The sequence below is a fragment of the Bos mutus genome, chromosome 2, assembly GCF_027580195.1.
Source record: "Bos mutus isolate GX-2022 chromosome 2, NWIPB_WYAK_1.1, whole genome shotgun sequence".
NCBI lineage: Eukaryota > Metazoa > Chordata > Mammalia > Artiodactyla > Bovidae > Bos > Bos mutus.
The window spans coordinates 37,806,752-37,822,418 of NC_091618.1; the positions used below are offsets into that span (position 1 = coordinate 37,806,752).

General features: G+C 42.4%; 1 protein-coding gene across 4 annotated transcripts in view; it reads left to right on the forward strand.

Annotated features, from left to right (window-relative positions):
• Positions 1 to 4,036: 4,036 nt before the first annotated feature.
• Positions 4,037 to 15,667, forward strand: part of ACADL (acyl-CoA dehydrogenase long chain) — a 52,484-nt gene continuing 40,853 nt past the window's right edge. For 3 of the 4 annotated variants that reach the window (XM_070387225.1, XM_070387239.1, XM_070387246.1), the window contains exons 1-3: positions 4,037 to 4,141; positions 12,591 to 12,746; positions 14,318 to 14,455. In XM_070387225.1, the coding sequence (XP_070243326.1) occupies positions 4,056 to 4,141; positions 12,591 to 12,746; positions 14,318 to 14,455 (380 nt within the window). In that variant the 5' untranslated portion in view covers positions 4,037 to 4,055. Of the gene's footprint in view, positions 4,316 to 12,590; positions 12,747 to 14,317; positions 14,456 to 15,667 lie in introns of all 4 variants that reach the window. The other variant, XM_005888988.3, reaches the window with a different exon arrangement.

Consider the following 15,667-nt stretch of genomic DNA (forward strand, 5'->3'; position numbering starts at 1 on the left):
CTGCCTGTCACAGATAACCATCACGGGCCTTGAGCCAAGGGTGCAGCTGGATGTGGCAGGTAGGTTTGAGAATTTCTTGGTTCACACAGGGGCTACCTACTCTGTCCTGACCTCCTACTCCAGAACCTTTTCCTCCAAAACCTGTACCATTTCAGGTGCTACAGAAAAAACAATTACAAAACCTGAGCACTTCTTTGTTGCTGGGATGGACAAATATTTTCCCACCAGTTTCTGGTGGTCACTGAGTGTCCTACTCCCTTATTGGAAAGAGATCTTTTGAAATTTTGCAGCTATTGCAGTCCTGATAGAAGATGCTTTAAAACTCTCTCTTGGGGGCAAACTAACTATTTTTACCAGCCACCAAGTGAAACAACTTCTGAATGGGAGAGGCCACTTATGGATGTCTGGCCAAAGGATCCTCAGATTTCAAGTAGTGCTGATGCAAAATCCAGGCCAGACTATACCCCCTTGTGAGGCTCTTAACCCAACTACCCTCCTGCCTACTCCCAAGGGCTCTCTCCCCTTTCATTCTTGCCTAGAAACTTTGGACCACTGACAATCCCCAAGAGGGATTGTCAGAAGATCCTCTGACCAATCCTGATGAAATCTGGTACACGGAACGAAGCAGCTTTGTCTTGAATGGAAAAAGAAGACCTGGATATGCAGTACTCTCCAATTTTGAGACCATAGAAGCTAAACCTTTTCCATCAGGTACTTCAGTGCAATTAACTGAGCTCGTAGCCCTGACTTGAGCTCTCTAGCTGGAAAAAGGAAAAAGAGTAGCCATTTACACCAACTCCAAGTATGCCTTTCTGGTGCTACATGCACATGCTGCTATTTGGAAAGAAAGATGCCATTGAAAGGACCCCCAATCAAGTATGGTGACCAAATCCTTAGGCTCTTGGAGGTAGTCCATCTGCCCACTGAGGTTTCAGTCTCCTGTTGTAAAGGACACCAAGAAGGGAGCATGCAGGTGGCACAAGGGAAACAAGCAGCCAATCAGGCAGCTAAGAGAGCAGCATTATGGAGTAATGACCTAAGAGAGGTTGCCACCTTGGTTCCACAGACTAATTTGGCAGAAACTCCTTCATATACTGAAGGTGAGACTCCTAAAGCTAATAGTGAGGGTTTTCAAGATCATATGGGGTGGTTCCCAAAGGAGGGACTCCTTTTTCTGCCAGGGGATCTTCAATGGAAGTTAGTTAACTCCTTACATGTCATCACTCATTTAGGGGAGAAGGCCCTCCAAAGATTACTAGAAAGGTCTTTGAGAGGAACAGGCCTTCAAACGACTATAAGGCAAGTGGTCTCCTCTTGTCCCACGTGCCAACTAAACAACCCCCAAGGAGCTTGAAGACCCCAGTTGGCCCAGCCTGTGCAATGGCATGGGACCTACCCAGGAGAGGACTGGTGGATGGACTTCACCCAGATGCCAGTTTCTCAACGGTATAAATACCTATTAGTCATGACTGATACATTCACAGGATGGATTGAAGGCTTTCCCACCCAGATTGAGAAGGTTGAGCAGGTGGTAAAGAAAAAAAAAAAAATGCTCCATGAAGTTATTCCAAGATTTGGTCTGCCCAGGTCATTACAAAGTGACAATGAGACATAGTTTACTTCTAAGGTCACCCAAGAGGTCTCCAGAGCATTGGGCATTACTTATTATCTCCATTGTGCCTGGAGGCCTCAGTCTTCAGGAAAAATAGAAAGAGCCAACCAATTCTTAAAATCCATGATAAAAAAGATAACTCAGGATACCTCCCTCGGTTGGAAGGAGGCTTTAACCAATAGCTCTCCTCCACACCCGTATTGCCCCTAAGGAACAGGTTGGCCTTAGTCCTTATGAGATGCTATATGGGAGGCCTTTTGTTTATGTCAATGACCTCTTCCTAGATGTAGAGACTCAGACCCTCTGGTCTTATACCAAGACCATTGGGCAATTCCAACAAAATATACACTTGTGGGGTGTCAACCAGGACTCAAAAGATTCTAAAGAGCCACCACTATATATGCTCAATAACCTCAGATATGCAGATAACATCACCCTTATGGCACAAAGTGAAGAAGAGCTAAATAGCCTCTTGATGAAAGTGAAAGAGGAGAGTGAAAATGTTGGTTTAAAATTCAACATTCAGAAAACTGAGATCATGGCCTCAGGTCCCATCACTTCATGGCAAACAGATGAGGAAATGATGGAAACAGTGACAGATTTTATGTTTTTTGGGATCCAAAATCATTGTAGACTGTGACTGCAGCCATGAAATTAAAAGAGGCTTACTCCTTGGAAGAAAAGTTTTGACCAACCTAGACAGCATATTAAAAAGCAGAGACATCACTTTGCCAACAAAGGTCCGTCTAGTCAAGGCTATGGTTTTTCCAGTGGTCATGTATGGATGTGAGAGTTGCACTGTGAAGAAAGCTGAGCACCGAAGAATTGATGCTTTTGAACTGTGGTGTTGGAGAAGACTCTTGAGAGTCCCTTGGACTGCAAGGAGATCCAACCAGTCCATTCTAAAGGAGATCAGCCCTGGGTGTTCATTGGAAGGACTGATGCTGAGGCTGAAACTCCAATACTTTGGCCATGTCATGCAAAGAGTTGACTCATTGGAAAAGACCCTGATGCTGGGAGGGATTGGGGGCAGGAGGAGAAGGGAATGACAGAGAATGATATGGCTGGATGGCATCACCGACTTGATGGACATGAGTTTGAGTGAACTCCAGGAGTTGGTGATGAACAGGGAAGCCTGGCGTGCTGTGATTCATGGGGTCACAAAGAGTTGGACACGACTGAGCGACTGAACTGAACTGAACTGAACTGATGTGAAGTAAATCAGTCTGCAATGTTAGAAAATAAACTTCATGGAACAGTATGGAGGTTCCTTAAAAAACTAAAAATAGAACTACCATATGATCCAGCAACCTTACTCCTGGGCATACATCAGAGAAAATCATAATGCAAAAGAATACATGCACCCCAATGTTCACTGAAGTATTATTCACAATAGCCATGCTATGGAAATAACCTAAATATCCATCCACAGAGGAGTGGGTAATGAAGATGTGGCACATACATACAATGGAAGATTATTCAACCATAAAAAGAATGAAATGATGTCATTTGCAGCAACATGAATGGACCTGGAGATTATCATACTAAGTGAAATCAGACAGAGAAAGACCAGTACCATGATTATTGCTTATATGTGGAGTATCAAAATGATACAAATGAAGAACTTTCCTACAAAAGAGAAACAGACTCACAGGTGTAGAAAACAAACTTACCAGAGGATAAAGGGAAGGGAAGGATAAATTGGGAGATTGATGTTGACATAGACACACTACTATATATAAAATAGGTAAGTTTTGGAAAACAAAAAATAAAATTGATAACTAATAAGGCCTACTATATACCACCTGGAACTCTACTCTGTAATGACCTATATAAGAAAAGAATTTTTAAAAGAGTGTTTATAAGTATATGTATAATTAATTCACTTTGCTATGCAGCAAAAACTAACACAACATTGTAAATCAACTGTACCCCAATACAATGTTTTAAAAATGGAGTATAAGCTACACAAATTTTGAACTGATATGTTGTACACCAGCCTGGAGGAAAACCCAAGCCCGTATTCTTGCCTGGAGAATCCCATGGACAGAGGCGCCTGGCGGACTACAGTCCATAGGGTCCAAAGAGTCAGACAGGACTGAAGCGACTTAGCACGCAGGCACGTTGTGCACCTGACACTAATACTGTCAATCAACGACTTCAATTAAAAAATAATAATAATAAGGAAAAAAAAAATCCTAAAAAGGAAAAGAAAAAATACTTCATGTAAGTTTGTGAGTTTGTGTTTGGGTGTATTCCTGAGGCTCCAGAACTTATACCGGTTCCTCAAAGCGGTTCAGAACACTGAAAAGAACTGCTTAGATACACAACGCCTTAGGAAAAAGTAACAATTTCCCGCCTGGAGTCTTTCCTTTGGTAAGATTCCAGGGACTGGGCGGGGCGTGTCCCAACGCTGGGCGACTCACCACCGCAGACACTGGGGATGGGAGATTGCAGACACCGCTCCGGAAGCACGCTCAGGGGGCAGGTACCAGGGCGGCTGCGCGACGCTTTACGGGCGGGACCCGGGTAAGGTTCAGGGATAGTGCGGGCCCCTCGCCCTGCGCGCTCTGAGTCCCGAGGAGACGTGTCCGTTGCCCCTCCGGCAGCCCTCGCTGTCCCAGCCATGGCCAAGCGCCTCCTCCGCGGGACCCTGCGCTTGTGGGGTGGCCGCGCTCCACCCTGCCTGCCGCCGGCCTCGAGGTGAGTGCCGGCTGGGCTCCAGCTAGTCCGGCCCCGGGGCTGCAGGGCCGGGCGGCGACCCGCACACCACCCCTGGGGACTGGAAACCAGGCGGCCGTGCTCTCGGGGCCGGCGGTCTCGCAACCAGGGGCTGCGGCTTAGCTGTCGGGGCGAAAGTGAGTGGGAGAACAGGCTGGGCCTTGCTCCTGGACTCCCAGAACCTGGTGGGACCCACAGCGGTTAGCAGGGCGGGCGCCGGCCTAGCAGCTTCAGCGCGAGCACAGCCAAAGGCGGCGGGAGGCGCGGCGGGGTCGGGGGGGGGGGGGTGGAATCCCCCAATACTCCTGTGGCTCCAGTCTAGCCCGTCTGGATCCGAGGGCCGCAGTGGGCACGGTGAGTCCGCATTTCCTAGAGTTCTTACGAAGCGTTGACGCACCCTCGGACACAGTTGGCAAGAGTTCGAGGCGCGACCTCTGGTCCAATTAGATCTGTGCCAAAAGGCACAGCCAACTTGTGAACTTGTGAGGGGGACTTTCACTGCCTCCCAAATCTCTAGAAAAGAAAGCACATGCAGCGATGCTGGCCTAGAGAAGACATCCCAGGACAGGAAACGACCTGGTGATGGCCGCATTAGATAAGGAAATTAAGACTTAACAAATCCTTTAGTAAGTTAAATACATGGGAATTAATGGAGACTGTTTCTAAGTGACTCGGTGATTATTAAGGTAATGTTTCGATTACCTTTCCATACCGGCTGACACCTCAAATACAGTCATTGGATAAATAAACTGGAAGTACTTGTTTATTTATTCATTCCCTATGTGAAAAAAGTGACACGATGAATAAATCAACTTATGGCGGCATTATGGCGACTCTGGCGCAGTGCTAAAGAATCCGGCCTGCCAATGCAGGAGAGGTGGGCTACCGTCCATGGGGTGGCAAGAAATCAGATGGGACTGCACACACACAAGATGCTGTGGGAATGGAAACAAATTTCCTGCTGCTCCTGAGGAGGGCTGGGAAGGCTTCATGGAGGAGTAACTTTACTTTTCGATACACATACTTTTCTAAGCTTTCCCCCAAACTTCATAAGACAGTGATGCTCAAATTTTTGGATTTTAAACTTTGTGCTGTTAAACTTTGTTGTTTAGTCGATAAGTCTGTCGGACTCTTTGTGACCCCAGGGACTAGCCTGCTGGGCTCCTCTGTCCATGGGATTTCTCTGGCTAGAATACTGGGGTGGGTTGCCATTTTCATCTTTAGGGCATCTTCCCCACCCAGCTATTGAACCCACATCTCCTGCTTGGCAGGCAGATTCTTTACCACTGAGCCACCTGCAAAGCCTGCTGTGAAAATGAGAGGGCCTCAAAGATCTTTTGTTTACCTCAGTTTTATCTATGGACATTGATGTCAACAGATATCTACAACTGGAAAATATTTTTTTTATGTACCAAAAATCTTTATTCTCACATCTGATACCGAATCCGTGGCTGCAAGTAATATGTCACAATTTTGAGAATAAAATGTCCCATTGTCTTCATTCTTTGGAAGTCTTTAGTCACAAAATTACAGCTTATTTTCATAGCAAGATAAGGGAATTAGGTTGGAAGGGGATTAAGGAGTTACACTGATGATAAAAGGGGAGCACTTTTCTGAGCATATCCTTTCAGATTAATTTACAAAAGTAATGACAGAACCGTGATTTCAGTGAAAATCAACATAAGTTATACCTTAAAAAAAAATCAGTTCAGGAATACTAGGTGTAAGACAAGCGTGCAAAATTCGAAAATGTGAAATTTTACAAATATTTAGTTCACATAAAAGTAGCTCATAACATGTTAACATACACAACATTTTTACAAAAAGCAACTTTTCCACAAAGAAAAAAGTGAGAAGAGTGACATTGTTTTGCACTTTTGTAGATCCCTTAATATCTGGCTTAATAGAAGACAGCCTGCTTTTCTTTTTTTAAACTTTTTATTTTATATTGGCATACAGCCAATTAGCAATATTATGATAGTTTCAGGTGGACAGCAAAGGGACTTACATGTATGGATACATGTATCCATTCTCCTCCAAACTCCTCTCCCATATCAGTCTATCAGTTCAGTCGCTCAGTTGTGTCTGACTCTTTGTGACCTCATGGACTACAGCACACCAGGCTTTGCTGCCCATCACCAACTCCTGGAATTTGTTCAAACGCATGTCCATTGAGTCAGTGATGCCATCTAACCATCTCATCCTCTGTTGCCCCCTTCTCCTGCCTTCAATCTTTCCCAGCATCAGGGTCTTTTCCAGTGAGTCAGTTCTTCACATCAGGTGACCAAAGTATTGGAACTTCAGCTTCAGCATCAGTCCTTCCAATGAATATTCAGGACTGATTTCCTTTAGGATTGACTGGTTTGATCTTGCAGTCCAAGGGACTCTCAAGAGTCTTCTCCAACACCACAGTTCAAAAGCCCCTCCCGTATAGACTGCTTCTAACACTGAGCAGAATTCCCTGTGCTATGTATGATAGATCCTTGTTGGTTATCCATTTAAAATATAGCAGTCTACATGTTGATCACAAACTCCCTGCCTATCCCTTCTCCCATCCTTCCCCCAAACATTCCCCCTCCTGAGTTCCTTCTCTTAAGTCTGTAAATTAAGACTGCCTGATTTTCATACCTGCTTCTTCATTGTCTATTGTGATGTTTTGGTTGATGGATGGGAAGAATGAGCTTCCCAGGTGGCGCTAGTGGTTAAGAACCCGACTGCCAAAGCAGGAGATGTAAGAGACACAGGTTCGATTCCTGAGTCTGGCAGATCCTCTGGAGAAGGGCATGGCAACCCATTCCAATATTCTTGCCTGGAGAATCCCATGGACAGAGGAGCCTGGACGGCTCCAGTCTATAGAGTCACATGGAGTTGGACACCACTGAAGCAACTTAACACACACATAGGAAGAATATTGGAACAGAGGACCTGAGGGACCCTCTAAATAAGTCAGAGGCTCTAGGTTTATTATAACAGGTGTCGACCAAAAAAATATAGTCACAATCTGAAAGTAGAGAGTTATTTTATTTGGTGGAAATGTTTAGGACTCCAAGCCCGGGAGACAGCCTCTCAGAAGCTCTCAGAAAACTGCTCCAAGGAGGCAGGAAAGGAGTGAGGCTATATATAAGTTTGCGACAAAGACAGACGGCAGTCTGAACATCAAAGATCAGGTATCAAATTAAGGAATTTAGCATTCTATGTATGGGAAGAGGCAAGCCTCTTGGCTCAATGAGTTCATTCCTTCACATGCACCTCAGCTATCTGGGGCCAATCCTGTTTCTTTGTTCACCTTGCTTCTTGCATTCCCCCAGCTCCTCAGCAATCATTGTGGGGGATGGCAGCATCTGCTGGATCTCAGTTTGGGGAGCCTTCTTTCACTTTTGGAGGCCAGAAATCACTGATGGCTGTGACATTTCTTGTTGATTAATATGGCAGGAGATATTTTCATTTCACACAGGCTTCTTAAACTTTAAGGTGCATGTGAATCATTTAGGATACAATATTAAAATACAGTGAGGCCTGAACAGCATGCATTTGAACTTCGAGGGTACACTTACATGAGAATTTTTTTCAGTAGTAAACACTACAGTACTACACAGTCTTTGGTCGCTTGAATCCAAGGATGCAGAACTGTGCTCTGGAGGAATCTCAATAATGGAGAGCTGATGATGGGGTACACATGGATTTTTGACAGTGTGAAGGTTGGGCATCCCTCACCCCTATGTTGTTCATAGGTCAAATATGCTGACTGATTCAATAGGCCTTGGATGAGACCTGAAATTATGTATTTATCACCAGCTCCCAACCTGAAGGTACTGGTGGAGACTGTCTTCCTTCTTTTATAATGTAAATGAGGCTTACGGCAGAAAGTGAAGAGGAACTAAAAAGCCTCCTGATGAAAGTGAAAGAGGAGAGTGAAAAAGTTGGATTAAAGCTCAACGTTCAGAAAACGAAGATCATGGCATCTGGTCCCATCACTTCATGGGAAATGGGGAAACAGTGGAAACAGTGTCAGACTTTATTTTGTTGGGCTCCAAAATCACTGCAGATGGTGACTACAGCCATGAAATTAAAAGACACTTACTCCTTGGAAGAAAAGTTATGTCCAACCTAGATAGTGTATTGAAAAGCAGAGATATTACTTTGCCAACAAAGTTCTGGCTAGTCAAGGCTATGGTTTTTCCTGTGGTCATGTATGGATGTAAGAGTTGGACTGTGAAGAAAGCTGAGCGCCGAAGAATTGATGCTTTTGAACTGTGGTGTTGGAGAAGACTCTTGAGAGTCCCTTGGTCTGCAAGGAGATCTAACCAGTCCATTCTAAAGGAGATCAGTCCTGGGATTTCTTTGGAAGGAATGATGCTGAAGCTGAAACTCTAGTACTTTGGCCACCTCATGCGAAGAATTGACTCATTGGAAAAGACTGATGCTGGGAGGAATTGGGGGCAGGAGGAGAAGGGGACGACAGAGGATGATATGGCTGGATGGCATCACCAACTCGATGGACTTGAGTTTGAGTGAACTCCGGGAGTTGGGGATGGACAGGGAGGCCTGGTGTGCTGCGATTCATGGGGTTGTAAAGAGTCGGACACGAATGAGTGACTGAACTGAACTGAACTGAACTGAGGCTTAAAAAAATTATGATAATAATAATAATTAGAGTCTAGCCTTTTAGATTGGTAGCAGTTTAATGCATTAGGAAAACAATGAACAATTTATTCAGTACAGATTTCCTGGTTTTTGTGGGGAGAAATGGGGCCAATATGTTTAGTACTGGTTCCTTGGTCTTGGGAAAAAATGAATATTCCAAAAACTTACTGCCAGGTGTTTTGATTTTCTTCCCCCTGCACATTCTGTTTTGAACACTTTTGACTGATCTGAAAGTCTTTGTTCTTTCTGTGTCACACACTTTCCTGTGTCTTAGTGTGTTTTATTTAGAAATGTTGCAAATATTTCCTTTATGTTACATGGGATATAAAATTTTAAGATCCAGGAAGACCCAAATATAAGTTTCACTCTATTATTTACTAATCATGCTGACAAATGATTCAGAGTCTTCAAGTCTCAGTATCCTAGTCTCAGCACATTTTTTCCCTTGAGGAAAACCCCAAGTATGGACCAAGACATTGTGTGTTATAAAGAAATTGGAACCAATCCTTTCAGTAGAGAATGAAGTAGATTTTATTCTATCTATTGCTGTAATGTTACAGTGGTGTGCAAGACCTTTGCTTGCTATTGTATCCCAAGTTGCCTGAATGGTTCCTAGTACATATTACATACTCAGAAAGTATTTGTTGGCTATATTAATAAATAAGCTATTAAAAATGATGATTTGGAAGACAGAGTAGCAAACCAGAAAAATATCAGTGAAGATAAATGGCAGACCAGGTATAACAATTGTACTATTAAATGTTCTCAACTAAAGGTTACCGCTTAAAAGACATCTCAGACTGTATTAACAAATAAGCCTCAACTAAGAGTTGCTTATAATAGGTAAGCCTAAAGCAAAATGACACAATATACATATTAAGTGTATTAATCAGCTCAGACTTCCATAACCAAATGCTATAGACTAGGTGGTTTAAACAACAGAAATCTATTCCTCATAATTCTAGTGACTGAATAGTCCAAAATCAAGGTACTGGCCAGTTCATTTCTTGGTCAGAGCCATCTTCCTGGCCTGTTGTTGTTCAGTCATTCAGTCGTGTCCGACTCTTTGCAACCCCATGGAGCATGCCAGGCTTCCCTGTCCTTCACCATCTCCCGGAGCTGGCTCAAACTCATGTGCATTGAGTCAGTGATGCAGTCCAACCATCTTACCCTCTGTCGTCCCCTTCCCCTACCTTCAATCTTTCCCAGCATCAGGGTCTTTTCTAGTGAGTTGGCTGTTCGCATCAGGTGGCCAAAGTATTGGAGCTTCAGCTTAGCATCAGTCCTTTCAATGAATATTCAGGACTGATTTCCTTTAGGATTGACTGGTTTGATCTTCTTGCAGTTCAAGGGACTCTCAAGAGTCTTCTTCAACACCACTGTTCAAAAGCATCACTCCTTCAGCACTCAGCTTTCATTATGGTCCAACTTAAGGAATCTCTGTCCATAGTTCTTCAGGCACTCTGTCTATCAGATCTCATTCCTTGAATCTATTTGTCACTTCCACTGTATAATTGTAAGGAATTTGATTTAGGTCATATCTGAATGGCCTAGTGGTTTTCCCTATTTTCTTCAATTTAAGTCTGAATTTTGCAATAAGGAGTTCATGATCTGAACCACAGTCAGCTCCTAGTCGTTTTTGCTCACTGTATAGAGCTTCTCCATCTTCAGCTGCAAAGACTATAATCAATCTGATTTCAGTATTGACCTGATTTCCTGGCCTGTAGACAGCCGCCTTCTCCCTTTGTCCTCACTAGACCCTTCCTTATGTGTACACAGAACTGTATCTCTCTCTTCCCCTTCTTATAATGTAAGTCTAGCTTCTTGGTTTAGATTCCAGCTTTAGGACCTCATTGAACTGTAATTACCTCCTCAAAGCCGTATCTCCAAATACCATTACATTGGGTGTTTGAGCTTCAACATATGAATTGGGTTGAGGAGAGGGAAGCGAGTGCAATTTAGTCCATTGCATTTCAGTTCATTGCATTAAGCAAAGACAAAAATAGCCCATTTCAGGGGGAAAAAAATGCCTAATTGCCAATAAAGAAGAGTTAGTCTTTTCTGGACTAAGAAGAAGAGGAAGAAAAGGAAAAGGAAGGAAAGGATAGGATCAGATCAGAGTCTAAATAAGGAAGAGAGAAATCCAAAAACAGTATCATGCATAACAGAAAAATACTTTTGGGCAATATTCAAATATATGATAAAAAGTTTTTTTAGATGTGAGCTCAAAAGGTACCAAGTGGTACACAGAATTTTGAAATCTTTTTAGGTGTACCCCTAAGGAGGGGGAAGATCTGAATTCAGACCATTTAACAAAAGGAACTACAGAGATGTCTTTTTTGAAGCCTGGTATGGGGCACTGCCGGAAAATCCCATGGATGGAAGAGCCTGGTGGGCTGCAGTCCATGGAGTTGCTAAGAGTCGGACACGACTGAGCGACTTCACTTTCACTCTTCACTTTCATGCATTGGAGAAGGAAATGGCAACCCACTCCAGTGTTCTTGCCTGGAGAATCCCAGGGGCAGGGGAGCCTGGTGGGCTGCAGTCCATGGGGTCGCACAGAGTCGGACACGACTGAAGCGACTTAGCAGCAGCAGCAGCAGCATGGGGCATTGCAGGGAGATGAAAGGCCAGTTTCCAAAGATCTTGAATAATTCTGGACTAATCACTACAGAGACTGGTGGGCATTTTGATATCGCTTTACAATTAGGTTGTAATGTAGCAATAAAAACCAACACGGTCCTGCTGATGTATGGCAAAAACCATCACAGTATTGTAAAATAATTATCCTCCAATTAAAATTAATCAATTAAAAAATCATCACAGTTTGCATGTTATATACCTGATATTTGAAATTGTATAATTCTGGATAAAATATTGATGGGGATTACATTATTTTAAATATTGTACATTACATGAAAACATATCAATATTATTCTTCCTGACTTGCATGGGAGATTCCACATATAAGTGATGGCTCAGATGGTGGGGAGTCTGCCTGCAATGTGGGAGACCCAGATTCAATCCCTGGGTTGGGAAGATCCCCTGGAGAAAAGAATGGCTACTGGCTCCAGTATTCTCGCATAGAGAACCCCACGGAGAGAGTAGCCTGGCAGACCATGGAGTCTCGAAGAGTCAGACACGACTGAGCAACTGACTACATGATGATGATTATTCTGTTGTACTATTTGAATTGTACCTTATTTAGTTGATATCGGGTAAATTTTACATTCTTTAATCAGCATCACATGACAGTGCTAGTCTACCTCAGCTCACATGTGTGATTAGTTCTAGGCACGATGTCCTCTTTATGGATTTGGAAGTAAAGTTTGAATTGAATCAGGGTAAGCTACTTCTTAACCTCATTAATGGAGGCAGATCCTAAAGTGGTTCTGCTCAAATCTGAACCAGTTTGTACGATTTCAGACTCTCTGCTTGTCTCTAAAGTGCCTCGGGGGCAGGGGGGATGGTGATGAGGGGGTAGAGTTGAGGGGAGTCAGAATTTTTTCCATGTTATCCTATAGAATTAATTTTCGATGTTGTTCAATGACATTAATTTGGATGTGAAGAGTAACCTTTGACTGAGTTTTCTTAATGTGTTTGTATTTTTAAGATGTTCTCATTCTGGAGGTGAAGAACGTCTAGAAACTTCTTCTGCTAAAAAATTAACAGATATAGGAACTAGAAGAATCTTCTCTTTAGAGCATGACATTTTCCGGGAAAGTGTAAGGAAGTTTTTTCAAGAAGAAGTGATTCCTTATCATGCAGAGTAAGTGGGACATTTTCTTTTATTTTTTTTTTAATTTTATTTTCTTATTTTTACTTTTTTTTTACTTTACAATATTGTATTGGTTTTGCCATACATCAACATGCATCTGCCACGGGTGTACACCTGTCCCCCATCCTGAACCCTCCTCCCACCTCCCTCCCCATACCATCCCTCTGGGTCATCCCAGTGCACCAGCCCCAAGCTTCCTGTATCCTGCATCGAACCTGGACTGGCAATTCATTTCTTATATGATATTATACATGTTTTAGTGCCATTCTCCCAAATCATCCCACCCTCTCCCACAGAGTCCAAAAGGCTGTTCCATACATCTGTGTCTCTTTTGCTGTCTCGTATACAGGGTTGTCATTACCATCTTTCTAAATTCCATATATATGCATTAGTATACTGTATTGGTGTTTTTCTTTCTGGCTTACTTCACTCTGTATAATAGGCTCCAGTTTCATCCACCTCATTAGAAGTGATTCAAATGTATTCTTTTTAATGGCTGAATAATATTCCATTGTGTATATGTACCACAGCTTTCTTATCCATTCATCTGCTGATGGACATTTTCTTTTAAAGTAATACACATTAGAAGTCCAAGAAGGACTGTTTTCTAGAATGCTCTTTGTTGTTTCATAGAAACAGTACTGTGTTCAGTACTTTGTTAACATTTTTACCACTCTTCAATATAATAATGTAAGGTTACGGGATTCTTCAACTAGTTCAAGGGCTTTCCTGGTAGCTCAGCAGGTAAAAAACCCTCCTGCCAATGTAAGAGACTCAAGTTCAATGGCTGCCCGTTCCAGTATTCTTGCCTGGAGAATTGCATGGACAGAGGAGCGTGGTGAACTAACTGTAAGCTACCCATCCATGGTGTTGCAAAGAGTTGGACACAACGGAGTGCACATGCATGCATAAACTAGTTCAAAGCTTCTTAAATGAATTTTAAAATACACAATTAAAAAATATATGTTAAGGGGCTTTCTTAGTGGTCCAGTGGTCAAGACTTCATCTTCCAATGCAGGGGGTGCCAGTTTGATCCCTGGCTGAGGAGCTAGGATCTCACATGCCTTGTGGCCAAAGGACCAAAACATAAAACAGAAGCAATATTATAACAAAATCAACAAATACTTTACAAAATTAAAGATACTTATATGTTGACCTAAGACAAGTTGATTGCCTGTTATTTCTCTAGCAAAGAAAAAAAAAATGGGTTTATTCAGGATGAGCAGAGAATTGCAGTTCAGGGTCAGCATCCACAGTGATCTGTGTGCAAGACCCCTTACAGCAAGGGAAGGAGAGCATGTTCATAGAGAGGAAAAGGAATTTGGGAGGGCTGGGATAAACACAAAGCCCATGGTTTTTCAGTGGCTGAGCCCTTGCTGGGAAAAAGGAGTCTTTCTTATTCCTGTTGGGCCCTACTGTTGTCACAGAGTATGAGAGCACCCCCTTTATTATCTTAAATTAAGGGACCATTCCTGCTCAAAATCATTCATAAATTCAAATTGTAGCCATTTAAATAATATGAAAACACTTTTTCTGATTTTAAAATGTTTTGTTATTTGCAGATGGGAGAAAGCTGGAGAAGTGAGTAGGGAGCTTTGGGAAAAAGCTGGAAAACAAGGACTACTTGGTATCAATATTGCAGATCACCATGGTGGCATTGGGGGGGACTTGTATTCATCAGCTATTGTTTGGGAGGAGCAGTAAGTATGAAAACATTTGAAGTTGAATCTTGTTTTGTTCTCTCTCCTTTCTGAGATGATTTTAAAATAATTTCTAATCTTCTTATAAGATCGAAAATCTCCTTTTAAGTTGATAAAGTAGTTGCTTCATTTCTAATTGACCCATGTGACTGTTTCAGAGATTTCAGTTGATAAATGGGGAAAAGATTTGAACTATCAATTCATCAAAAAAAAATGCAAATAGCTTTTTAAATGAAAAAGTTTACCCTTTCTACCAATCAAATGCAAATTAAATTATATCTAGAGATATATCATTTTGAGTACAAAAGGTAGTCCAAATGAAAAGTCATAATACCCAGTGCTGACAAGCTTGCAGGTAAAAGTGACTCATATACTCTTGGTGACATTATATATTGGAGCAATAAGTGCTTTGGTGATTAAAATCATGGCTACATAAAAAATGAAAATATTTATACTCTTTGGATGCCATTTTGGGGAATTTGTCTTTAGGAAATAATTTGTTAGAAAAAAAATAACAGCTATGTACAAACATCATTGCCTTGTTAGATTATAATCCCTCAAATTTGGAAGCAATCTAAATGTACGGCAGTGGGAGAATGAATAAGCATATTTGTGCCATGACCACAGCTGTATTCAGTTAGTTCAGTCACTCAGTCACGTCCTACTCTTTGCGACCCCATGGACTGTAACACACCAGGCTTCCCTGTCCATCACAAACTCCCAGAGTTTACTCACACTCGTGTCCATTGAGTCGGTAATGCCATCCAATCTCAGTCATCCCCTTCATCCCCCTTCAGTTTTTCCCAGCATCAGGGTCTTTTCCAATGAGTCAGTTCTTCACATCAGGTGGCCAAAGTATTGGAGTTTCAGCTTCAGCATCAGTCCTTGCAATGAATATTCAGGACTGATTTCCTTTAGGAGAGACTGGTTGGATCTCCTTGCTGTTGGCCTCTCAAGAGTCTTCTGCAACACTGCAGTTCAAAAGCATCAATTCTTCAGCACTCAGCTTTCTTTATAGTCCAACTCTCACATCAATACATGATCACTGGAAAAACCATAGCCTTGATCTGATGGACCTTTGTTGACAAAGTAATGTCTCTGCTTTTTAATATGCTGTCTAGGTTAGTCATAACTTTTCTTCCAAGGAGCAAGCGTCTCTTAATTTCATGGCTGCAGTCACCATCTGCAGTGATTTTGGAGCCCCCCAAAAAT